The 27,372-nt window shown below is 42.0% G+C and overlaps 1 protein-coding gene across 1 annotated transcript; it reads right to left on the bottom strand.

Moving 5' to 3' along the window:
- Positions 1–604: 604 nt before the first annotated feature.
- KIAA2018 (KIAA2018 ortholog) lies at positions 605–14,140 on the bottom strand. The gene is made up of 5 exons (XM_010186829.1): positions 14,085–14,140; positions 12,281–12,309; positions 9,824–9,906; positions 8,226–8,322; positions 605–7,074 (listed from the first exon to the last, which is right to left on the bottom strand). The coding sequence occupies exons 1-5, from the start codon at positions 14,129–14,131 to the stop codon at positions 605–607; spliced, it is 6,726 nt and encodes a 2,241-aa protein (XP_010185131.1). The 5' UTR covers positions 14,132–14,140.
- Positions 14,141–27,372: the final 13,232 nt, after the last annotated feature.

Raw genomic sequence — 27,372 nt, 5'->3', positions numbered from 1 at the left:
AATTTTTGCCAGGTAAAGTCAGCCTTAAGTCAAGTGCATGTGCCAAGCTTCAGACAGACAAAAGCTGCACAAAAAAATGTCTTCATCAATGAACGCTGAGTTAACACAGACTTGACTTGTGTTGAGGCTCCTGAAGATATTTTACAAAGGAAAAAGAGATACCCAAGCCACTTCAAGTTCGTCTGCAGCTTCAGGTAAATGCATCATAAACAAAATGAAACCTGTAGCATTTGTTTCCTATCTCCCATACGGATGCTCTCGCTCCTTCCTTTACATCCACATAGTACTGAGAGTGGCCCTTAACCTGGAACAATCGGACATCAAATTTGGTTGTTGGAAAATCAACAACTAATATTTGCGCAGCTCTAAATGTTGCATCCTTACTGTTTACAAGTAAGCATTGCTATAGGCACTGGTGCTTTAAAGTTAGTAAGGTGGATGGAAATACAGTGTGCATATAAATACGGAAAGTACCCATATACATACGTTTAGGCAAATAAACAGTGATGCTATGAATGGTCTCTTCAGGGATGCCAGCAAGCTCCACTTTCTTCTTCTTAAATACATAAACAACACATCAGACTAGAAGTCAGTCTATCAGTTTTCATACAGCTGAGCTGCAGTCGTGACCTAGAATATGGCTTATATTGTGGGCAGGTCGGTTTGAGGACTGCTTGGAAGAATCTGAAGCAGATGTGTTTGCAATGGAGAGCAAAGGCGACATGGCTGAACCGTCTGCAGGAAGAGCTGTGGCTATTTCTGGAAACAAAGACGTTAAGTTGAAATTGGATAAGTGCGACGTGTTGGTCATGTGCATCGGCGGCATATCCGGAAGCAAAGGAAAACTTGGCTGAGCAAAACCAACGGGCCTAGGAGGAGACAAAATGGATCCAAACCGGTTGTTTAAACTTCCACTACTTGGCTTCTCCGTGCTCGGGTTAGGAAACATTTGATTGGGAAAGTAAGGGATAGAGATGTCGTTGGAAAGGGTAGGGTGTGCAGGAGAGTACGGTGGGTAGAAGGATGGCAGCGTATTCTGAGGGTCGACCGGGATTAGAGCTGGTGTTCGAGTGGCACTAGGCTGAGTGACTGGTGGGATGAAAGAGGCATTGGCATTTATCGGTGGATTCATGCCACCCTCTGGAATAAAAGGGAATCCAAAATTCTGAGAAAGGGTATGCTGGTCAGGGGCTGCGTTATCGTTAGACACTTGAGGGCCATCAGACATAAAGCGGACGATGCTTCCTCTTTTTTCTATGGTGGACTGCTGGCGCCCAAGGATCATACTGCCACTGGTGGAGAGGGGGAGATGGGGGAGACTAGGGTCAAAGACATTTCCATGTCTTTGATTTCCAGATCGATTCCTTTCGGGCTGACGTATTTTAGAACCTCCATTATCTTGCAGAGGATGCCTGGACCGTTGAGTAACTGAAGAATGTGGCTGACGAACAGAAGGTTGCCCCTGCTCGCCATTTCCGTGAGAAACTGCAGGGTGAGGGTGAGTTGGCCTCACAACTCCATGCATGTTGCTAGAAACAGGCGTGTTCATGTGGCTCTTAGTTCCATGACTGTCCGTCATCCTCATGGGATTGGACTTCTGCACTGAGATGTTGGGGCTTGTATTGCGACCCTGAATATCTCCCGAGGAAGAAGAACTCGAAAAAGGAATATTCAAGGAACTGTTCCTTGTGTTAATTGCACCAATAGACAAGTCACAGCTCTCCCTACTCTGGCCATCACCGTCTCTTCGGATGTGGACACTCTCTCGTGCCGGGGGACAGTTGTACTCAATTGTGGAGGAGGCGCCGCACTGCGTGTTCCTCTGATGTTCTGGGATTGATCTTTGGCTTCCACTAACTTGATCTCCGAGGTGAGGGGCAAGTAAACTCTGCATAAAACTTTGGTGGCACGTGTTTTCATTGTCCCTTGATGGCAGGGTGTTTCCTGTTGGAATACCCTGTACTGGCTGGTAGGGCAATCTCTTCTGTCTCTCTATGGACGGCCCAGTATTTTGACCGATTCGAAAAGCTTGTGACTGCATGCCCCTGAGGGATGACACAGAGTTCCCAATTTCACTGTTTCTTGAAGCCTGTACATCGAAGTTGCCCGTTGGTTGTTGACTGGGTCCAGCTGGCTTAAAAGTCTGACAATCAGAAAGCCGCTGCACATCTGAGCCAACCGTGTGGTCGACAGATAAGCGGCCCTGCATGTTATGAATGACCAACCCTTTATTTCTAGAAACATCAAGATAGCTTCTCATTTCAAGCTGGTCAGAAACCCTAGGGCCTTGAAGAGACAGTCCTATTCTCTGTTCCGAATTAGAGGGTGTCTTCCCAATGAGCGCCTCAGCGGAGTAGCTGGAAACTCTATTTCTTTCCTGCCTGTGAGGGGTGCACGTCATATCTGATGGCCTGGTTACGATACTTGCCTGGGACACCATTTGCTGCTCTAAGCCCCTTGAGGTCATAAGTCTCTGCATCTGATTGCGCCCTGACACATGTTCAGAAGCTGAACCTTGCTGTCTGCTGCTAACGTCTTGCTGCTGTTGATGCATAATATCCTGACTGAGATGGCTCTGAGGGTGGTTATGGTGGTTTCTGCTTGTTGCGGGATTTTCACAGTTCTTTTCAGGCTGGGAAGCTCCAAAGTGCTGCTGCATCTGCTGCTGCATTTGTTGGTGGTGAGGATGAGGCTGACCACTTTTTTGCCGTGTTTGATCACTTCCGTGGTGTTTCTGCTGTAGAGAAAGTTGTGTGGCTTGCGTTCCCTGGATGAGATTTCGTTTCTTTTGCATCTGTACCTCCTGCTGTATTGTTCGCTGCTGGTGGACGCCGTGGGGTTGAGAGTGGACCGAGTTTTCTCCATGAGTGACATGGTGCTGCAGCTGGTACAGGTGGTGCCTTTCTCTTAACTGGCCAGCCTGCTGTTGCTTTAAGTATGGATGATTGCTGTGAAGGTGAGATATGCCTTGAGCAGGAACATGTTGAATCGGCTGCAAGTGCTGCCCTGCCTGGCCTTGCTGCTCTGAAATCGAGGGTTGAGAAGGGCACTGAGCCTCATTTTGTCTCAAAGCTGGTGTTACGAAGTTGCTGTTTGATGGGAATAACCGATTAAGGCCATCCGTATGCCCTTGATTGCTCACTGATACCACTGAATTGGATGAATTAGGGGGAATCTGACTGACTAGCATCTGTGTTTGATCGGCAATACTCTCTGGTGTTCGGTTCATCAGTGCCATCCCTTCCAGCCTTATGGGCGTTGTCTGGCACTGCTTTTGCCTCTTCGCCGTAGAAAGCAGCAGGTCATCTTGAACAGCCCGCTTGGCAGAGTCTTTGCGACCTTCGTGATTTTGCTGCTTTAAGTGCGGTTCCTGCAGCTGGGGAGCCTGCATGGTGCCTGCCCTGATAGCATTCAGTTGTTCCTGAGCATATTCACTCATCATAGCGGGTCCCGGAGACTGATTGACGTACGTGCTAGAAGGAAGGGAGAGGCTCACAGTCGCAGGGACACTCGCTGGCTCTGAAGATTGGGATAAACTCGAGCAACTCACGAGGGGATGGACAATGCGACTCTGGTGTATTAGGTTATTCACGCTTAAACTGGTTATGTTGGGTGACTGGGAAGCAGAAATCTGCAAAGAAGAGTTTGAGGTTTCCACACCTCCCACAGAGCAGCTTGGCTTTTCAACCTGTCTATCGACACTTGTCTGTGCTGTCTCTTGAGCACTGAATTTGTTTGGTGCCGCTTCTAACGGCCCTGCATTGTTTTCTTTCACTGGCTGAGGTTTAAAAGGCTGTTGCTCTCTCTCCAAAGGTGCAACCTCAGTCGACTTAGAGATGGCATCCCTCATGTTAACTTGTATTCCTGCTCCGCCTTTCTCAAGGTTTTCCTGGTCAAAAATAGCTCTTGCTGCAAGAGCTACAATGTCAGTCTGTTCTGAAAATGTGCAGCTGTTACACGTACTGGCTGAGGCGCTGCTAGTTACATCTTCCCTGGTGGTATCTGGTAACATAGACGCAACTGAGAAGCCACGACTGCTGCCAGAGCTGGTTGACATCGGGGAGTCTGCCTGCCTGCTAGTGATAAGGGAAGCACTGACTGCTTCCTGATCAGAAATGCAGGAGTGATGCTGGGAGAGAGTATCGCTTTCCGTGTTCATTAGCAAGAGTTCCTGCTTCTCGGGCAGATCAACATTTGATTCTGCTGATTTAGAGTTTTCCATGGGAAAATTAGAATGCTCCCCCTGAACCGTGAAAGAAGAGGGTTTTTCCACAGCTGTTCTTTCTTTTGTGAGATCAGACAGTATTTTGGTTAGACCCTGTCCTTCTAACAAGTCCGCATCTTGCATTACCACTGAGGAATTCTGTGCAACGTTGCAGGTCTCTGAAATTGTCCCTGCCTTGGAATTATGGCCCACTGTGCTGCTCTGTGCTGCTGACGTCCCAACAACCTGAGGATGTGTCATGTGTGCTTCAGTACAAGAGGATGTTAAGGTGCTGGAGGGTTCACAGGATTTGGAGGACTCTGACAAAGCAGAGCTGGTTGGTGGATGGTTCTGAGACCCATGGGCCTGCTGGCGAGAAGCATCTTTGGCAGCTGGCGGGACAAGCACCAGGTGCTCTGACACCACGGGTGCCAGCGGTGAGGGAGGGGGCGCCTCTGCTGAGCTCGGCTCGGGATCAGGGCAGGTTTTGGCTGCCTGTTCGGAGTTTGCAGCCTCTTTGGAACGACAGTCAGAAACGCTGACGCCACTCGACGCTGCCACACTGCTCGCCTGAGAAGTTGTTACAGCTTGCAACACCGCAGGGCTGTTTTCAAGCAGCCCCTCCTCATTTGAATGCTTTGCCGCCACTTCCACAGGAGCAGGGTCCACCTTCCCTGAGTCTTTGCAATGAACTGCTGGGCAGGACACTTTACTGTTGACTGCTTGGTGTTTCTTCATACTTGGCTTTTTGTTTGTCCTTTTTGATTTTGCATTGGATGGCAAGGCAGGAGCCGCTTTTTTGGGGGAAGCATTTATTGAATTACATGCACTGGTTAATACTGAAACCTCTGCAGGTACTGAAGGTGCCACAGAAGTTGGTAATGACACGCAGCTAACTGTGGCAATCTGGTTACTAACACTTGTAGGATTGGTAGGGTGGCTGAGGGACAAGTGTAAGCAGCTCTGTCCAGCCATTTGCGATATGCTTTGATTGAGGTTAGCTAAAGCACCAAATGTATTGAGGGCAACGTTGGTATTTGGATCCTCGCTGGTGGTGGGCTGAATAATTTGCATAGGTGCTTGATTTGAAGCTCCAGATGAAGACATCACAGGCTGCAATGCAAAAAGCTGCCCGTTTAATGAGATAGTTTGGGGATGCTGTTGATTTGACATTGTAACCGAAAATGTTTGCGTAGAGCTAGAGGATGGCAAAGAGGATGGTCTTGGTAATATATGGACCAGGTGTTTCCCTCCGAAAGTCTGTGGAAGAGGGGCACTTTGTACAGAGCTGCTAGAGTTCACGATGGCAGTCGGCCCGTTCATGGGAACTCTTACAGAAGCAGACGGCTGAGCAGAGAGGAGGGGAAGAGGGTTCTGATTAGCAGCTTGTATAATTACAATCTGCTGACTAACATTTTGGCTGGGGACTTCGGCTCTCACAATCGAAGGGCACGGAGCGGGGTTTGGAGGCTGGAGAATGATGACATTCTGGTTAGCTGCTGCTCCTGTAACAGCTGACACCACTGGCTGAGCCATCTGAATCACCTGCATAGCTGAATTTAACGGAAGGATATTTCCTGCAGCCTGAGTTTTAACCTGTGGCTGGCTGATTAATGGCTGCATAGGTAAGGGTGGGCATGAGGGCAAGGTGACTACAATCTGTTCAGCTGCCTGACCATCCCCAGGCAGAGAAGTATTCAGACTGATACTTGTAGTCAAAGGCCTGCTGTGAGCAGAAGATACAGTACCAGCACCATTAACCGGCTCGTTTAATAGTGCAGCAGTCATTATACCGGATGGCGTCTGGCTTAGTGGCTGGACAGTGTTTCCCGCTAGCTGCAACGTTGTCCACGTGGTCTGTGTGTTTCCAGCTGAAGGCATCCGTGTAAGGCTACTCATGTTTTTCAAGTCTGAAGCACCGACACCAGAAGACCCCGAAAAAGACCAGCAGTTCTCTAGGGGACTGGCAGGCAGAGTGCTTATTGCCGTCGCAGCCTTAACTCCTTCTGCTGCAGAAGTCACGGGTGTTCCAGCACTACTTACTAAGTCTGTACTTTTGAGAACATTTACAGAGGAAAAACTATCTGCAGTAGACAGTCTTTCAGATGGCACACAAGCTGTGTCCGTGGTTGAAACAACACAGCTTTCAGGAAGGTCACTCCTAGAATTGTGTGTATTTGAGCAAGCTGTATTCACCTGTTGAACCTGGGAGGCTTCCATGGAGGCACTGGACGGAAGACTGATTCCCTGCAGGAATGGTTTCTTTGTTAATTTAGTGCTCTCCTCATCATTTTTACTTTTGGGGAGATTTTGATCATTCTGCGGAGCATTACTTGAAGAACACTGTAGTTCCCGTTCTGCTCCGGACCGAGATGCGCTCTGTGAGCGGGCAGTAGCAGCAGCAAGCTCACCTCGCTCATTCTCCAGGGTGGAAAGCTCAAGGACATTCCCTGCTGGAGCCGTCTGAGCAGATGCCAGCGGAGAAACTGTAGTTTGCGACCGTGGCTTGTTTTCTGTGGGGTAAATACCAGAAATCGTCACAGGAGTCACTAGGTTGCAAGTCCTCTGGACTGGCACAACATTGGCTGTTTGCTTTTGTAAATGATGACCAACATTAAATGTTATTCCCTGGACAGAGGCTCCCTGGTTATTTCCATTGGGTTGACTCCCATTTGAATAGACAATGATGTTCTTTTGAACCTGATCACCAGGAATAACAACTGAGACCTTTGCATTTTTGAGGTTTCCCTTCCAGTGGATCGTAGGGTCATCGTACAGGCAAATGTCGTTTGCTTTCAGTAGTTCGATGTATCTCCCATTTTCCTTTTGCAGATCATCCAACTGTTTCCGGAGTTTTTTTATCTCTTCAGCTACAAAACAGTGAGAGCACTCCATTACATCAGCACCAGCGCAAATAATGTTACCCCGTGACTCAGAGAGTAAAGACTCTGGAGTATAGAAAGAAATTGTTAATAATGTACGCTCTCTTCAAATGGTTAACGTCACATAATTGAAGGCTCTTATCCTGATAAGCCTCTCTGCTGATCAGGAAAGTGAATGAACCTCAAAGACTATTCTGTTACCAATAGCAGGATAAATCAAATTATTTAGTTAGAAAAAACATCAGGATAAACTCTGATGAAACTGAGCACAAATCTAATTGTTTAATGACTGAAGGAAATACGAGCACATTCATTTATCTTTTTCTTTTCCCTGCTCCTTTGCAAACACTAAAACTGTTTTTATTTAATTGGTAATCTCATGGCTTTCCAGGACAATTAAGTTTAATTACATCTACAAATTATATGCAAAATTAAATACAAAGCACTTACGTAAAGCCACAAAAACCAGCAATGCACTTGGAGATGGCTCACAAAACTAGGAAAATCACATAGGTTTTTCAAACCAAATTACACTGACAAGATAAAAATAAACTATTTAAAATTGCATTCTATAGGGAGAAATAAAAATCAGAAACTAAACATCAGCTCTGAGATTATTTCTGTCATACCACCACCACTGTATTTCTACACAAGAAATCTTCTTCAAGAAGATTTTACACTATGCATTATATTTTTATAAAATATAAAAAGTTATTACTTTTACAGTACTTGAAAGGAAAAATAATAGCTCTATGCATGAAGGAAACACCATGTTTTCAATTAAAAAAAAATCTACCTAACTCTGAAGTTTGTCAGAAATCATTCTGCTCACTAAAGTAGAATAAATCAGGATGGAATGTACTAGATGATGTCACATCACCTATAAGCTCTCTAATTACTCTTCATCACAATGGGATTGCTTCATTATCGCATAGCTATGTGCAAGAACATGCACTTGGGCATTCTGCTGGCTTCCTGCTTCAAGATATTCTGAGCAGCTGTATTTTTCCTGCATGTGCACAGTGTCTCAGGATTTCCCAAGTTTGTTGATCCACGCTTCATTGTTAGTCCCTATTAACAGACATGCAGTGGATGTCAGTGACAGAGATTGTAGAGCCTCCAGCAGCAGCTGTACTTACCCTGTTCGTTGTTCCCTCCATTTAACAGAAGTTCATCATTCTGTCTTTTCATTTCTGTTATATACTTAAACGCCTGATCCAGGATCATGTTCTTGCTCTTCAAAAGAAAACATATTTATAAAATTAGGAGAAAGGGCTATCATAAGTACATCCATTAATGATGAGATCACACTTGCTTTAAGAGGTCTTTACTTTAAAAATGTGCTAACTGAATGATTCTCTGAATATTTTTGACTGGTTTTGTTTTATTTGGGGTTTTTTTGGGTGGGGGGGGATTGTGGACTGTTGGGGTTTTTTTTTTATGAACCACAGGTTCCATGAGTGATACTGACCCTAAAATGCCATGGGCTTTTACAGAGTAACATTTTCAGTGCTGAAGCTGACATTTTCTGATGCCCAAAGCAAGATACTAAGGCCACAGAACCCGAATAGCAAGCATCGTTTCTTGCTGAGCAGCCTAGAATTCGTGCTCACCAATAAACATATACATCACATGAAAATTCCAGGATACTGCCTTGTAAATATTTTATTAGGAAAGAAACAAACATGGAACAATTATCCAGGGAGGTGTATGCATAATTTTGAAAATAATACACTGCAGAATATGGGAAGAGAAAATATGCCATAGCCCCTCCACCATCTTCCTTTTATGAAACTATGTTTAGTCTGTGAAATAGCTTGTTCATTTCTTAATTTCCTTCTTCTTCTACTCTTCTGTAGTCTTGAAAAAGACACTTCTGTGCATCAGCCTCAAACCACTTGTCTTGCTTCATCTTTCACAAGGACACTGTCTTAAGTGTCAATACTTTCTGAATTGCTTTCATCCCATTTTATGAAAGACAACACAAATAAGCATCTTAGGATGATCTTAAGCAATCACCAGCAAAGGGCAGAGAAGGGATTGGAGAACAACCTGAAAAATGACCTTGCTTAACCCGCAGCTTTCACCACTCAAGTATCTTACAGACGGCATTAAACAGCGTCAGGAGAAAATGAGCTGACAAACAGGAGTTGCACAACGTAACCAGCGACCCACCAGCCACATCCAACCTACTTCTGTCTCGCCTGCCACCCCGCCTGCAGAGGTACAGGTGAACAGCACCCATCCATCCGCTCAACCCTACAGGGCAGGCAGAAGCCGAGATGGGATTTTTACCTTCTGTTACAAACGTTCAAGCACCCTGAACGAGAACTTTGGGACGCTGTGAATCAAACGCACAGGCAGACATCAGCGAGCTGCCCAAACTGCTATGGGCAAATTAGTCTAGCTTATACCTGCTCAAAAATATTGTATGTATGAAAATCAGTCACACGTCCAACTTGTACTGTGTTGTTCCTTCAGCAGTCATATGCAACACCTTCATACAAAAAGCTCAAAATCTGTGTAATTACATGTGGCCCTGCACTTTCAAAAAGGAATTCTATTACAAATAATTTTTTAAATGCTAGTAACTAGTAAGATTTTCAGGCATATTAATTCAGATAGTTTTGCCTTCTTCCTGAAACAGATAGCAAAATAAGTATTTATACTTCTACACACAAGGAAACACAGAAGCATTTTATAGGAAACCTGTATGCACTTCTGAATGGACACTCACCTGCTTAAGTGCTGGAGAGCAGGGAATGAGTTCTCCAATTCTGTTTATCCCAGCATTAATCTTCTTCTTTCGATGTCTCTCCACTAAGCAAAAATAATATGTGCTGTGTCATCTGGTTGGGCAAGTCAGCACAGCAGCAGCACAACGAGTACCAATGTAAGGGCTCATAAATACATTACTTCATGAAATATCGGAACCCATAGTAATTTGAGAGAGGAAAAAAAATCCACCTAAATAAACCTAAGTAATTCCACCTAAGTAAACCAAAGTTATTGTATTCAGTAGAATTAAGAGCTGTAACACAAGAAGCAATATCTTTAAAAGGTGGGGATGTTCTGGACCCCACTATGGAGAAGAGGAGTTACTGCAACTCAAAATTCAGGTTTTGATAATGCTTTCTAGCTGAGTTTTATGAAAGCCTTTTCACAAGGCAGATAGGTTAACTGCCTATTGCAAAAGAACCAATGTTATGGAAAGAATCAGCTTCAGATTTGGAAAAGAAATCTGGGTCTCTTAAATCCTAAAGTCAACTGTATCATCAAAGAGAAATAATACAGATTTTACCAGTTTTCAATCTTAGATTTATATTGGTGAAGCAGCCAACATACAACATAGCTGGAGCTCTATGGAGTATCAGTTACTCTTTTCTATGTTGAAAGGCAGAAACTATTCTGCAGGGGCTGATTATGGCTAGAAGTAAAGAAAATATGGAATGAACAGTATTTCCAGTGAATTACCTATTTTGGAGAAGGTCAGAAAATGCTTCATTTATAGACCTCTAGTGACATCATTTACCCCTTCACAAGGCCTGAACACTGCAAACGGTCTAGACTGCAAGTCTAGCAGTGTAAATACCTTTCAGCATGATTTTCTCAGACAGTATGAATCTCTACGTTTTCCACCCACCATAGTCAGCTTCTGCCAAATATATTTCAGTCTCAAGTAGCTATTTTTTTCACTGAAGTGTTTCGGTGTTCAAGACAAACTAAAACTTTTAGATGGCTTTCTCCCAAAGAGCCTGATAAAAGCCTGCCATGGCTTTGTCAAGATTCAAATCAATGTATCGTTTGTTCACTCTGCTGAGCATTGCCTTGTGGATTGCACAGCCAGGCTGCTTTTGGTGGCACACAGAGACACAGTGATCTTAGGTGAGCATATTTTACTGTGCTACTTTACAAAGCTACTTTACTATACTGATTAAATTTAAACAGTTTTATTTCGGTAGTCTGTCACTTCAATTAACATTTTTCAAACAAGTTATTTTTTGTATTTCAGGACAGACTGGTGGTGCTGACAGAGACAGGCCTAAATACACTATACACAGCAAGACAGTCTCTTCTGAGAGATATTTACCATACAAATCAGAGCAGCTGTATAAACACGGAACCACATGATCCTTGGGACGTAATTCTTACATTTCTTACTAATATATACAGATATCACATTGGTTGTGAAGTGCTATTCCTTTGTTTTGATAATATTTTCCATGTTCTACCATGTTCTAGGCTTATCCAGATATTAAGGACTAAGCAAGCTACAGGGCTGGAGAGACCTGGTCCCCACATCTTGCAGAGCTCAGCCCAGTAGATGAAGACATTGGAAAGCTATCAGCAAGTAAAACAGGAACTGTGAACTAGAACAAGGTCAGCAATCTTAAAAGTAAAGTTGATAAGACTATTTCCTAATACTTTTTAATCCTTAAGAAACTGGCCACACCCTGGGCACAGCTCAACAACCACTGTATTCCACAGCCTTCACATGGAAACTACTCAGTGGTTTTTCCAGTTGAGTTTGTGAAGACCACACAATAAAGCTGTTTAATAAAAGAAAAACTGGAAATAATTCCTTAGGATAAACCAGGCCAAAACCTGTCAGACCCTTCCCCAGTCCACCTTTAGGCTGCTACCTGTAGAGGATGCCACTGGAGCCAGACACTGACCAGTCACTGCCTGAGAGATGCGACTCCTGCAACATACAGCCAGTATTCACACAGAATTGCTGGGACACCAACATCCAGGTGACTGCCTCAGGGACAGGCTACACCAATATTTCTAACCCAGGGAACCTCTAAAGTTTTGAGATCAGATATCTGTCTCTATTTTAAAAGAGGTGGGTATTATCTGTGTGTGAACAAGTGTAAATTTATTTTCCTTTAAAACTGAAATTGTTTACTTCTCAGTTTGCTAGCAATGGAAAGCCAGGGGCATGGTCATACTTTCATATTTGGGTGCGCTACTGTAAATTTGTACTGTGGAAAACAGCAAACTGGAAACCACTCAAGAAACCCTTCTGCATAGATATGTTATGCAAGAGCACAGAAAGGTGTTTGGTGGGGCAGGGGTTTTTTTAGTGTGATTAAACTTCTATGGCGGAACCTTCTTCACGCAAAATATCTTTTAATAGCTCAAAACATCTGTGCTTATTTCCAGACCAAACAACAAAGTATAATGTTCCCACCTGCATTATGTGTCTCCCGGTTTTTCTTTCTGTGAAACACAAAGGGAAAACAGTGATGTGAAACTGAAGGGAAAAAATCTACACACAAACAAAAAAGTATTTGTTTGAAATGTTGCTTTTACATTCAAGGATCAATGAAACAGGATAAAACGTTACCATGCAAATTGATTTTTCCAGAAATGTTACCTTCAAAGATCATACCTTCTGGTATCAAACATGCTTCCTTTATGCGAGAAACCAGAATTACTGTTCCTTTGCAGTTGTTGTTCTTTACTGCCTCAAAATTCTGTTTAGGTACAATACAGGCATGGGAGGATTGTCTTTGTTTTCAGATGTGTACCTGGGATTCCTGGACCAATGGCAAACAGGCCAGAACCACCGTGCAATGCCCCACATTGCTTTGCTGAAAGTCAATAAATCCCAAATGTGTACTCTAACTATAGAAATCAGATGTATTGTATACATTCAGTAATCCAAATACTTTCAGGAAATATAGTAAAGTAAAACACGTTTGCTGGAAAAAGAGATATTCCAGAAAAAATAAAAAATACAGAATATTTCTGTCCAGCAGTCAGGTCTCAGTCAAGATGTTTGGTTAGCGTATGCAAAAAGCAGAGTTGCACCTTCTGCTATCCTTTTCCACTGTTACAGCGCAGCTCAGATGTACCAAGGAATCTGAAGCAAGAATGCAAGATACATGTGGATGGCATATGTGTACTATTTATGCTTTGAGTTGATACACATTTATTTCTGGTAACTCACCAAAAGTAGTGCGTATCTAGAGTAACTCAGTCAACTGTTACAAGACAGTGATGTTACTGCAGAGGGTCAGACCTGGAGACATTTGCTAAGAAATAATGTCTAAAGATGAACACCTTCAAGTCTAATAAATGCCAACTGAAGCCTGCACATCTGTTCTGCAACTATTCCAGAAGTGATGGATCTTCTGTTCATTGAAAACTTGTGCCACCGCCACAGGAATGCATGTAAATGGTAATTTTTAATGGTTTCTTATTTTACAGTAAACTACAGTTCTCCCACTTACATCCAAAACCACCACCTGCCAGTCAGAACTGATTATATATCCTAAATATGGACAGGAATATAAGGGCTGGAGAGACTTAGCTGGCTTTTGATTCCTGTTACCAATACAGAATTCAAAATTTCTGCAGGACAAATCAATGTTCTCTCTGAGCTTTTCTTATCATAAATCATATCCTACAAGGCTAGATAGTATTTAAATAGGGACTGAAGGATTCCCTTACCAATCAGGTACTGGATCAATATGCTACTACAACGGAATAAAAACCTGGAAAAGTTCTAATGAGCTCCGAGTCACTAGGTTAGAAATTTTGGTCATAGTGTTGCTCTTCAACCTCAAGTTGTATTTTGGGTTCCAGCAGAGATTTGAGATGTAAGATCCAGATTCCACTGAGGAAAAGATCTAAATTACTCTGTCAAAATTAGTATAGTGATCCCTCCCAGTATCTACAAGGAGTGTCTGCACCCTAATTGAGGTGGTGACAGTTTCATACACACTGGAGTAATCAGTGTAATAAGCAACGAATCTCCGTTGCCTCGGTGGCCGAGGTAGACATGTCTGCTACATAATTCAGCATAGGTAGGAGAAGACAGAAAGGGAGTTTCGCAGCCACAGCTCCCAAACTTTTGCATCAACCCAGGTCAACCCTCAGAACCTCTTGTCAATACCCTTATTGCCAATCTTTTAGCTAGAAACTTCATAACTGTGACATGAGAGCAGAAAGCAGAACTCCAGAACAGTCGTTTTCGCACAGAAACTCACCGATGTTGCTTCTTAGTAGGAGTCTCATTCTCGGTCATCTCTGGCATGGTGTCGCAGAAGAGAGCCTGAATAAAATCACAGAAGGAATTAACAACTCCTGCACTCCACTGAATTCTTAGCATGCAACATCTCTTACATGGTTTTGCCTTTGACCATACAACGTACGCACAAGTCCATCACCCTGATGTACAATGACTGCTCATGTGAGCATTAAAAATGAAGTACCTTACCTATCGGGGTGCTTTGTGAACCCCTCTGCCTATGATGAACTGGTTTCGTTTTTCTCAATTACTTAAAATATAAACCCAATTATAATCCCAACCTCTTTAAGGAAGCACAAAGGAAAATTAGTGTGTGTGATTGTTTTTTGAATGGGAGGAGGTACAGATGAACTCTCTTTCATGAGCTTTTCCTAACAGAATATGCATTCAATTCCCAGATCTAAATAAAGCATGGATATTAAGCAAAATACAAGCTACAATGAGGACATTTTTTTAAAGACAAATCTAGAGTGCTATTAATGTAGAAAATTACAAAACTTTCTTGCTATTGAATTAATGTGCAGCTTAAAATGGCCAAAACCTATATTCTGTGTTCTCAGATATAAAAATTCAGTTAAAAATAAAGTTATGAAATAAAGTTATATGCAACAGCCAAATAAATTGCACCTAACTTGTCCTCAGCTTGAACATATCAGTAGCCTGAATTTAGACAAACAAGAACATTATGAAAAAATAAACAAAAGATGAGATGAAGTCAATGATAGTCAAGCATGTGTCTACCAGAGGAATGAATTTCAGAGACCACGTAACATGAAGTACACTGTAGATAACAACAGGTAAAAAAATATTTTTAAAAAAAATCTGTTTTTTGATAAAGCTGATGCCTGTATTTAGTTTCATGCTTCTGCTCGTTCTCTCACCAACCAACCTGTTATTGCAACTCTTCCCATGGGCCCTCAGACTTCTCGTGGCTTCACCTCTCCCTGGCTCCTCCTGGAAAGCTCATCAGCTTCTTTTAACAGGCTTCGTAACTTTAGGGTACCTTTTTGTCTGTTTGTTTGTACTGTAAGGAAGTGGGGGTGGTTTTTAATATAACTTGTAACACCGAACAGTTCTTAATGTAAACCGAGCCTACCGTTACTGACACTGACATCAAAAACAAGGAAAAATAACATCCTTATGAACCAGAAAGCCAGCCACCTACAGAGCTCTCAAAGCACTTTGGAAAGGGCTCTGTGCACGCACCTGTGTGTGTGTGTGTAAAGCTAGCAGAAGTCATCCTTACTGGCCAGAACAGAACTCGAATTATGTTCTCTGGTCTCTGTATTCTAAAAGGTTAATTGAATGCAGCACTCTCGTTCAATAAAGATTAACTGAGGAGAAACATCAGAGCTGATGCTGTTGACCACTCTACCCCTTCTTGAAGTACCTTCTTCATTCCTGTGAAGACACCGGAAACGCTGGCAAACCACAAAGCAAAGTTAACGGGAGATATCCTGCAAACAGACCCAGTTTGCAGAACTCAAAGTGTCTGAAGTTTTCAGGAACCGAATTCAACTCCTCCACCTACACAACAGTGTTCTCACCAACACAAAACTAGACACAATCCTTCAGGACAAGTTACAGTATTACACTGCTCCACTGAATGTTACATACAGCCTACATGAAAGAGTCACCACAGACTTCCCTAGCCCATCGATGGGAGCACATCGCTTTCTATTGATATTTCTCCACAGACTTTCCTTTCTCCCTTCTCACGGACCATGCTCTGCATAAATTATGAAAAAAACCTGTCAGAATTAACAATCTTTTACTGTTGGGAGAAAGCAGTGCTGCAACTTCAACACTTTCATTCACTCTCTTACAAATTACCTCGTGATACTTCCATCTTAAAAACAGATTCTTCTCCTTTAAATCCATTTAGCTTAATTCACCAAAAAAATTATTTTTGTTCACGTGTAGTAAGATTTGGTATCTCAGGTCCTCAAAGTTAGTGAAGATTCACAACTCCAAAAGCCAGGAAAGCCAGTTTCCTACCCAAGGCATCCATAACTTCTCCCTCCTGTGCGTAGCTGGTGATGGCCAGCAGTACTTTACCTGGGAGAGTTTAGCAGGTGTGCAATTCTGATTATTAAAAAAAAAAAAAGGTAAAACTGGTTAGAGCCCAGCCAGCTTTTACACATATGTGTATATATGTTCACACACAGACTAAAGGATTGAGGTCAGCATACTTGCTTTCAGTGGGGTTTTTTCAGTTGTGTCAAAGCAGCCCAACAGAATCTATATCCGTTAAGGCTACCAGCAAAGACACAAGAAGCAGAGTAGCTACCTGGTAACACTATACTCTTGTATATCCATCATTACCTGATACCTCATGAATCAGGGAAAATAGCTATTAAAGGGGGCAAAATGGTCATTTAATTTAATTTAGCATATACAGTCCTATTTCTGTGCAGTGAGGTAAGGATGTGAGCACAGAGCATGTGGACATAGTTCTGGTACAGCAAAGCTCAAAAACATTAGGCTTAGAAAAAGCAAGAAGCTGGATTGCATTACGTAGCACCCACGTACCCCATTTCTTCACTTTCCTGCACCATCTGTAAGGACAGAGTTGATGTCTCTGTTATTGGGCATTACTAGACTATGGCAAGTATGCTGGAAATCAGAGCAAAAAGAGGAAAGAGGTCTCGGTTTTAGTGAACTTGTCCTCCCTCAGTTCAGTTCTTATTCCTAACAGCAGCATTCCTATCTCCCAGCCAAGATCTGCACAGGCTTCCGATTGCCTTATTTCTTCCTTCTTAGCAGATGCCTTGAATGATTCAGCATTGTATACAGTATTTGGGAAGACAGGCAAGGACTTAGTGGAAGTTTGTGCTGAAATTTATTAATACAGCTTGTAACCATTTCTTGATACTGAGAAAATAGGAAGTCCTTATTACAAGGTGTCAAAGACTCCCCATTTCTTCCTTCCTCCCTTGAATTTCTCTATTTTTTAAAGTTATGCCCAAGTTACACCATTTCTTGCCATTTCAAGCCAGATGTCACTTAATATACACTGAGTGTAAAAGCCTCACAAACTGTCAACATAACCTGAAATTTGTATCTGATATACCTCACTTCTGCTGACATCTACAGCCCACGTCATATAGAAGACAGGGCACAGGAGTGCAATGAATATTATCCCAACTTGACTTTACTGTGGAATTTAAGTCAAAAGTTTATTGAAGTTTATCATTCAACCGAAGTTTCCCCAAAAGATTCAAAGCAGTTTTGTGGGAGCAATAAGAAAAAAACCAACAAAACCTAAAAGCCACTGCACATATTATCTAATTAACCAATTAGTTTATTTCAAGTTCTGATAGCCTACCTGAAAAGAGCTGGTTAAGTCTGTTGAACAGCACTTGTATACAACTCTAGGGTTTCTATTGCTGGACTGTACCGTAAGGAACATGGAGAACTGAAGCTGTGTTTTTCCTATACTTATTCTGTAAGGATGAAAACCTTTGCATTTTATTTGATACACCCCAAAACAGTTAAAGCTGGCAACATCAGGAAGGTGGGATTCTTAAGAGCTGGTGAAAACACATGCTCTGAAAAATAAAACCAAACAAAAAAAACCCAAAAAACCAACAACCCAAAACTGCCTACGTGGAGACTTCTGCAGGCTGATAAATAATGTTTGTACTGTCTTCATTTCTTCCTCACAGCTGCAGTATCAACAGGGCCTTGACAAGGAGTTTCTCTTTACTTCTTCATCTCAAGTAATACTTCTTCAAGGAAGACGACATGTGCTTGCTTTATAAGCTCAGGGACAAACGTATTTTAAGTTCAGTCATGAAATACACTCACTTGACCCATCTGAAAGCCTTCTGCAGAGAGAATGTAGCAAATTACAAACTCCTTAGCCAGATGAAGTACAAGCAATTCAACATTTCTCTTTATTTAGTACCAAGGTTCCCTCGAGCTTTACACAGCTTACAGCTTTTACAAAGTCAATCTGAAATACTGATTTTAGTGTAAATGCAAATGTCATCCCCAGAAATGAAAAGATACTTGGTGCTCTGCAGACAGAAGTTTAATGTAATTTAATCTCCTCTACAGTTCTGAAAATTTAAGGTAGGAAACTCAAACCCAAACTGCTTTGAAGTGCTTTCTCATCTACCGCTCATCTTTGCAGGCATTATTCAGCAACTTATTTTATGCAAACTTTTCTTCAAAACATATGCACTCAGCAGATTTAGCCTTTTAAGAAAAAGTTAGTTTAGATCACTTTATTTGACATTGTTTCCATTCTTTATTTAGGAAGTGTTTCCAAACTTGATACTCATTTTTAAAGGAAAATATTTCTTCCAATCTTTTATATTTGACTGTACAAAACAATCTTCCTCAAATGAGTAAAGCCACGCCTTTCTTCTGAATGAGGCAGAAGTAATCTTTTTAATATGTAGCTCTGTATATTCTGTAAAATTACAAGTGGTCCAAATCTTTCTTCCTCTTAAAATTCTTCAGCAAGCTCATGCTGTTACATTGCTACTGTCTCACAGTCCTTACTAGTCTTGTGCACTTCATGTAGTTAGCCATGATTCACAGCCGTGATCAGTTCCAAGGCAGAGATAATAACTACTCAAATGTTATATTTCCTTTCCTGCAAGACAGTGTCCTCTTCATTTGAGTGACTGCTGAGCTCTCTTTTCCAATCTTCCATGCATATTTTAAAACAAGGTAAGCTTCAACCAGGGACTTAATCCAAGCTTTTTATCACAAGTAAGGTATCCTTGAGGTAAAAAACAAACAAACAAAAGACTTATTGCCTTTTCTTTGCCTTTATTCCCCTTTCTAATTTTGCATTTACCTAATAAAATGATCGAAGGAAAATAAACATAAAAACTTCCCTATGTACTTGTTAACCAGGTATACCAACTACTTTTGCCTATACAAGTAACCTGTACAGACTACTGTACAGAAAACTGCAAAGGACTGTTTTTCCTCATAAGAGTAAAAATCCCTTTGATGTCGTTCAGTTTGGTTTCTGAAGAAACTAAGATTTTCTTTTACTGCGCCACAGCTCTTCATCCACCCACTCACCAATCTAAATGAAACCCCTCAAAGGTTTCAAGTTCCCAGACGTTTACAAACACCCGAGACTGAGCGGAGAGGGAGGAGTGACTGACACTGCAGGTGAGCGACTGGATACTGCTCGAGTCTGCGCCCCGCTCCGTTGCACGTAACATGTATGTGCTGCCCAACCGGCTGGTGTCAGACAGACCACCACATGCACCATCTTTTCCTGAGGAAGATGTAGGAGGGACTGAAGGGCAGGAGAGAGCCATCTCCACTTTTCACAGAATATACATTCACAACGCAAACCAGCTGACAGTTTCCTAGGGCAACCACACTGTTCCCAGAGCTTCTACAAAGTAAGAAAATCAATGCCAATAAGCTAAAACTTGTTACACAATCCATTTTCTTTTTTTAAGATATCTGCAAGCAGCAAAAGATGGGGGAAAAAACTTCACTGCTTCTAAAATTCTATTCTTTAGCTCTTTTGTCTGTACTATCTAGACTCAAATACATCAGCATCTTTCCTCCTGCTGACCTACAGTTTCAGTAAGGCCATATATATAAGACTATATATATAAGAACATGCAAGAGATCTAGAAGAAAAAAAAAAAAGAAGGAAGAAGCAGGGTTACCACTCAGGTGATATTCCCTCATATCTACATTAATTTGTTTTCATTTATAATTTTTGTAATATTAAAGACACAGTTGCTTGTGACCATTTACTAACATGCACTTTCAGGACAGCATATTTGTAGAGTCATTCTGAGAAATCCTGACCAGATCTGCTCAAGAAACTTCAGAAAAAAACCACAAAAACTTCCCTATTAATCACCTAAAGATCTACCTTTCGAGTTTATTCTTCTTGCTCTACTGTTGTTGCCCCTCAAGTCTTCCTAGGTTAGTACAGCCTCATTTTTAAACCTTAGGGGAGGGGCAGACAGAGAGAAATCATGTCTATTGAAGCAAGACTCTTGCTGATGATGTCCTGAAAACTATTTAAGGAGAAGTATCTCTGGACATTTTGCATCCAGATGTGAGCTGCTGCCACCCTCACACATTGTGTGGACGATCTTGGTACTACAGACAAGTGGTACTACAGACATACTACACTGAAGTGGCACACATTGCTAGTAAAGGAAGACACATGCCTCCGTGAACTGTCTCCTGTGGTCTAGATCTGTTGTTATATGGAAGCAGGCATTTGGGAAGTAAAGAGTTGTAATTACACAGTTAGTGAACATGCAAGAATCACAAAGACCAGAGCTGTAACCCTCAAGACCATCCTCAGCTACTCTAGATCAAAATAAAGGCAATCTTTTCTTTAGGAAATCAGAAAGCAATGACCAGGAAAGTTCTCATGATTCCATGTTCTTTATATATTCTGTTAAGATTCACAAGTTACCACATACCGATTTCATGAAAGAAGTAAGAAAGTACGTGCAATGACTCTAAGTTGCAAGACAGCGCTCACCTCCCTGGTTTTCAATGCCCAGTGATCTGCAGTACGCTTTGAAATAGTAAATTATTTTCAAATAGAAGACAGGTATCTAATTACATTATGCTTGACAAAGGAGTCAAAAAGTCTGTTCTGATGGTGAAGGCTAAGTGGATACAAAGTGGATTGCAGGCCCTTCCTCCCATAACAGTCATCATCTCAGTGTGGGTTAGGTTACCTGTATTAGGTGACAAAGATTGCCTGGACCACTGCTGAGACCGAGTGTGTTCCCACTCCAGTGCAAGAGCACCAGTTGGTGAGTCAAACCTTGCTGGCAGCACATTGCCTAAAGAACAATCATTTCTTTCTCCTGAAAGGACTGTAACATGTAAGTCATCATGGTCTCTGAATACTGAAACCAAGATGATTATTTGTAATAGAGGAAGCCATGCGCTTACGAATGCTGTATTTGAAACACCAAAGACCAACTGGACAAATATAGAAGCTACCGCTTCAGCAAAACTAATTCTGCCTTCTGATATGACCTTATCCAAATGAAATCTCCATTCAAAGAACAGTATTTTGTCACAGGGCTTGATAACCAATTTAAAATCAAAACATGAAAACTTTAATTTTGGCCACACTGATAAAGCCAGGATACTATTCTCTGCTTCATTTTTTGGTTTTAATCTGAGGTCTCCTTTGTTGTGCAGCTCCAAAGGATCCCCATGTAGTCTGTTCATAAAGCTGAGTAAGGTCTTGAGGAGGTATCAAGTGATTCTCCAATAGCTACGCCAGACACACAGACACACGCTAAACCAACTTGCTGCTCTCTCTTGAGGACTCTAACAAACAGTGCAAAATATCCTAGAACTGAAATGCGCAGGGCATCCGGAGTTTGGGTGTCAAGTTTTTTAATTCATCTTTTCAGATCTGAGTCATTAAGTACAAAGGATTACACACCCAAGTCTCTGAATATTTTATAGGCTTGGAGTTTGAGAAATCTGACATAAACTAAGAACAGGTCAAGGGTTCATGATACAGGAAGCAATACTATAAGACTCTTCACTTCAAAACTCCTTTACTACATGCAGAAAAGATCCATCCTAAGATCTGGTTACAAACACTGACCTTTCCCTATGAATCTTAATGGGGCTAAAGGCAAAAATGGCCAAGGTAGAATGCACCATAAAAGAGCATTTCAGTTTTAACACATAAGCTGACCAAACTTACTCCCCCAACTCCACTGTTAAGATACATAATTTCTAAGTACATTGACTTTACAAGAATTAGTTAATGAAACCTGCCTTCAACTTTCAGAATCATCAAAACTGGCAACTGTACAAAAGCACTTCCAAAGCCCCTGTCCAGACAGTGCGCTGCAATGTCCTTCAGAAAAGGCCAGCACTTTACTCCAGAAATGGTGCTTTCACTATAACCAACTGTCATGAGCTGTAAAAAAACAAATACACACAAGACCATGCCCCCAAAACCCAACAAAACCAAACAAAAACCCTACAACTTTGCAATGTACATTTCATTTCAGGCTCCCCACAGAACATTTTAGTGGACAGAAGAGGGCTCATTCTCCTTCACAACCTCAATTCTGTTTTGCACCTTTGCTCTTCAGAGGTTCTTTTTTCTATATAAAGTGGGTCCTCTGAGCAACTGATTCAGTTCCAGGAATGAAGGACTCATCTTGTGATACAGATGTTTGACAGTTTTGAATAATACTGGCAGGGGTAAAGCTGCAAACTATTTCAATTAGATTTAACAGAGATGTCTAAACTAAAGATATCTGAGCCCAGGTGGGCAGAGACGCAGGCACGCTTTCTTAGCAACCACTTTCCAAGGGGAAATTTAAAAGCAACATCAATGTATGTTAGACACCAGAAAATGGAACCACTGACTGCAAATCCATAGTAAACCCGAGTTCATTAACTCCACCACTTTAGAAACTACTTATTTAGCTTAGGAGAATTACTGTACATTAGCTCTCCAGAGGTAAGTAAGTAGCTCTGAAAGCACTAGAAAAAGCAAGTAAGACTACTGCAGAAATTTAGCACTGACAGCTGAGCAGAAACTAAAACCAGATTTCCAAGTTCTTACTTTGCAGAGGTCTGAAAGGAATGGGTAAAGAGAAGGGACAGACTGATACTACGATCCTGCAAGTTTTACCTCATTAGAAAATCAGCCTATCAAATTAAAATGCTTCACCTCCACCCTCTTTTTCTATCACTGCCTGAAATCACCTCCCTGTTGCCACTCGAGACTGACTTGGTGAGAATAACTTGAAGTGAAACTAGAAGAGGGAGATCTCCATTGTGTTTCATAGCAGGGCATAGCACAAATAGTTAATTTGCCCAAGCTAAGAAACACAGGGTCTTTCCACCCTCACCCAAAACAAAACAGAAAAACCAGAAATTAAGTGAGTGAGATAAATTGTAAAGCCTCTTGAGACAATTTACAGGTGGGACTCTCTATAACTTGTCAACCACAAGGAGTATAAAACGTGATCTCAACAGACACCACTGCTTCAGATAAAAGGCAAAACTTATTAATCCAAATCATCAGCTGCTGAGACTAAGCATCACTTTTAGTCACAGACTTAAGCAAAAACAAACCCAAGAAGCCCTCAACTCTCCCCTGCTTGGATTTAAACGAACACAGACACCAGCTAAGCACCGACAGCTGCCTCCAGCAGCAGTTTTGAACTTGAGCCATGGAGAACAAGACAGAATAAAAGGTGCGCAAGCACTACAGGCCTCACTGGTCAGGGGTTTAAAGGCAGAGCAGCAGCCCCCAGCTAATATTGCAGAGCAAGGAAATAGCAACTCAGACATACAGAGCATGTGTGTGCTGACTGAATACAGGTGAATACTATACCAAATAGTAATGGCAACTTTTTAAATCTATTTTGGATACAAATAGTAACTGCTGCAGCTGTAACTGAAGACAGCAACAACAGACCAATGGCAAGTAGGCAAGATGTGACTACAGCACTACAAATATTGACTTTTTTAGTTTTACGCACTCTTCTGAGAGTTTCTTAAGCTAGGATATTACAGAATCACAGAACAGTTGAGGTGGGAAGGGACCTCTGAAGATCATCTGATTCAATGCCCTTGTTCAAGCAGGGCCACCAAGAGCCAGTTGTCCAAGACCACATCCAGGTGGCATTTGAGTATCTCCAAGGGCAGAGATTCCACAATCTCTCTGTGCAACCTGCTCCAGGGCTCGGTCACCCTCACAGTAAAAAAAAACACCACCTGTTTCTTGATATTCAGATGGAGCTTGCTGTGTTCCTGCTTGTCACTGGGCATTGCTGAAAATAACCTGTTCTCCATCATCTTTGCACCCGCCCTTCAGGTATTCATACATCTTGATGAGATCCCCTTGAGCCTCCTCTTCTCCAGGCTGAACAGTCCCTGCTCTCTCAGCCTTTCCTCACAGGAGAGATGCTCCAGTCCCTTCATCATCTTTGTGGCCCTTTGCTGGACACTCTCCAGTATGTCCATCTCTCTCTTGTACCAGGAAACACAGAACTGGACACAGGACTCCAAGTGGGGCCACACCAGTGCTGAGTAGAGGGAACAAATCAACCCCCTTGAACTGCTGGCAATACTTTACCCCACACAGCCCAGGATATCACTCACTACCTTTGCTGCAAGGTCACATTGCTGGCTCATGTTCAACTTGGTGTCCACCAGGACACTCACATTCTTTTCTGCCAAGCTGTTTTCCAGCTGGGTGGCCCTCAGCATAGGGTTGGCCCTCCCCAGATGCAGGACTGTGCATCTTGCCTTGCTGAACTTTGTGAGGTTTCTGCCACCCCATTTCTCCCATCTGTCAAGGTCCCTCTGGATGACAGCATGACCCCCTGGTTTATCAGCCACTCCTCCCAGTTTGGTGTCATCAGCAAACCTGCTGAGGGTACACGCTGCCCTGGCACCCAGATCATTAATGAAGACGCTCAACAGGACAGGGCCCAGCACTGGCCCCTGGAATATGCCACTGGTCACTGGCCTCAAAATAGACTTTGTGCTGCTGATCACCACCTTCTGGGCCCAGCCATTCAGCTCATTTTCAACCCAACTCTACTTACACTGAGATGTAAGTTACACAGAGATCTGAAAGGCAGCCTATAGTTGAAACCTGATACATTGCAAAACAACAATTTTTGCTTGTATTAATTATTTTATCAGAATCTAAATGCTAACAGGGTCAATCAGTTACACTGCAACAGATGCTAAACAAGTCACCCAACTTCCCTTCGTTAGCAAATTCCCCTTACAGCAGTGATAGGAACATCTGTAAGATCGTCACCCTCCTCTACTGTCCCACCTGCTCCAAAAAAAATGCTGAGATGTAGCCTCTCCCCCTGCTTCACTGGCACTCACACAGGAAGCCAGATGAGAATATTACTTCAACTTAAAATTTAGGTTGCAAAAGGATTGCAGAGACACCCCTCACTCCCAAACAAGTACACTGAAACTGCTTATGTTAGTACAAGACGGTGTCTCACGGTGGCGGCGCTGGCTTAATGTTTGTGGAACCATGACCCAAGATGATGCCCAAACTAGTTAAACTTCTCCAATTTCACAGGAAGTCTCAGAATTTACCACAAAGTGAGAGACTTATGTAGAAGAATCAAGCATTTCAACTATAGATAAATAATATTTAAACAGCCTATCTGAATATTATGGATCCTCCAAAAAATGAAAAAATAAAATAGTGTTCCTTATCTTATTGCTGATTTGGAGTTGCTTGGTGTTGGGCTTGCATCACTTTATTATTGTAGTAAACGAGTAAGAAGAGCTGTAGTACTGAGCAAAAGGCAATTTCTAGCCCATCTAAGATTTGTGCTCAATTTCTAGCTAACAGCTCCACTGATGCATGAAAGCAAAGCAGAGTCCAGCTTCAAAAGTTGAGGGCTGGCATGAATTAAGTATCCCACAAGCCAACCACTCATTACAGACTACAGATGCAGGCGGATGCCCCAAACGGACAGCATTATTTTCACTTTAAACTTCAGTTACTTGAAGAAGAAACAAAACTTTTAAAAGTTAAGTTCTTCTCTTCCCATAATACCTTTACACTGCTTCTAATTAGTGCCAGCAACCTAAAGAACAACATTTTCAATTATCTTCTCATGGCACTGCCCATCACACCAATGACTTTCAGATCACAAGGTCTGACAAATCTGCATTTAGACCTAAAAGGTAATAGACCCATACTCCAATCATCCCAGCTTCACTAGAGATGGATGGCAAAGATCTCATTTTGGTATCAGAGTACCAGCATGACTGAGATGTGCTTTTAGATGGCACTGATCTCATTTCATGGTCTTCATCTTGGGCAATAAACCTGACAGAATTCCAGGTAACTGGGCAAGAAAGGCACTTGCTAACAGGAAGCATGAAACATTTTTAACAATCTGCTACTTTCTTCTTATCTGAGTTAATGGCACACAGTGTGGCTGACGTAAAAAATCGCTGTCGTATGTCATGGTTGCAAAAGTAGCTCATTCACCTTGAAAGAATAATGCCATAGCTTTTCATACAGGAAACAAACTTAGTTTACACACAATTTGCCAATCCTCTGCATATAGCAGAACCACTGACAGAGGACGACAACAGTGCTACACTTATAAGGTCAAACCAAAGTACACTTTGGACGCATGATACGCACATATAAAAGCTGGAATTATATTTTAACAAGCAAGTTAGGCTCACGTTATATAAACTGGGCACCACGCAATGTTTCTTAATCAAGGAGTTGTGACCTTTACGTGTTTTACTGCAACCTGAAGAAAGGGAGCCCTACCAACCATTCAGCCTGAGATGTTTTCACTTGACTTTCCAGAACATGCACACAATTCACGTTATGATCTCTGCCCTTCAGAACAGGACAATGTGTTCTTGAGGGACTTAACTTGAATAAAGAAGTGAGAAACATGACTGAGATGAAGAATGTTAGCACAGAAATTAAGTTATAAAGTGACCGGCAATACTACAGGTGAGCAGTCCTTCAGCCTGGAGACAAGTATAATGCTTCTTCAGAAGCCTCAGAATTATACCTAAACCCTTTAAGAAACTATTAGGAACACTAATGCTGTCAGATGCTATGCAAGCACACGTTTTACATACCCATTTTCATTTAAACACATGGTTTGTACACACAGCTGGGCACACGTCGCCAAGGGTGTTTTCATAGCCAGGTACAATGCTCAGCATTTTTATTTAACTGACAACTGTCTCAGTTGAAACACCCTGCCGTGACACTTGCTATCCTTCAAAGTGGCACAGACTTCACGATATTTTTTACAAGTTCTTAGGACATAAATAACTATGCTTCATTGAGAATCCCTTCGTATCGAATGCTACGCTACTTATATCTCCCCCCAGTCACATGTCATTTAGAAAGTTATCTTTAACACTATCTTGGATCCAAACACTTATTACAACAGCACAAGTGCTACTGTACAAAAACCAAACAACTGAACAGTTCTTGTCAAAACCGGCATGTCCCAGCCCTTGCTTTCCATATGTATTTATTTATTACTTCTAACCCGTAAGGTATCCAGCTTCAACCCATACATTGTACTAATTCACATCCAAGCTGGATATGAGTGGTTACAACATCATGCACCTTATGCCAATTTGCAAATTTAAAGGACACTTTAATGGAGCTCTATTCCAAGCCCCCTTTTTGCCTAATTTGTTATACTTCAATACCTGGAAGCCAGAGGTGTTCTTATGATTTCAGCATGGGGGGAGACATAATACAA

This window comes from Mesitornis unicolor, unplaced genomic scaffold (assembly GCF_000695765.1).
Source record: "Mesitornis unicolor isolate BGI_N332 unplaced genomic scaffold, ASM69576v1 scaffold11096, whole genome shotgun sequence".
In the NCBI taxonomy this organism is placed as follows: domain Eukaryota; kingdom Metazoa; phylum Chordata; class Aves; order Mesitornithiformes; family Mesitornithidae; genus Mesitornis; species Mesitornis unicolor.
Note: the sequence above shows the minus strand (reverse complement) of the source record. Positions and strands in the feature narration are given on the sequence as shown.

Excerpts from the sequence above, each read along its gene's own strand:
- KIAA2018 (XM_010186829.1), bottom strand. The coding sequence starts at position 14,131 with ATGCCAGAGATGACCGAGAATGAGACTCCTACTAAGAAGCAACATCG. Across the intron at positions 9,907-12,280 it reads CCGGGAGACACATAATGCAG|TGGAGAGACATCGAAAGAAG; the intron begins GTGGGAACATTA and ends ATTTTTGCTTAG. Across the intron at positions 7,075-8,225 it reads TGGAGGGAACAACGAACAGG|CTGAAGAGATAAAAAAACTC; the intron begins GTAAGTACAGCT and ends ACTGTTTTGTAG.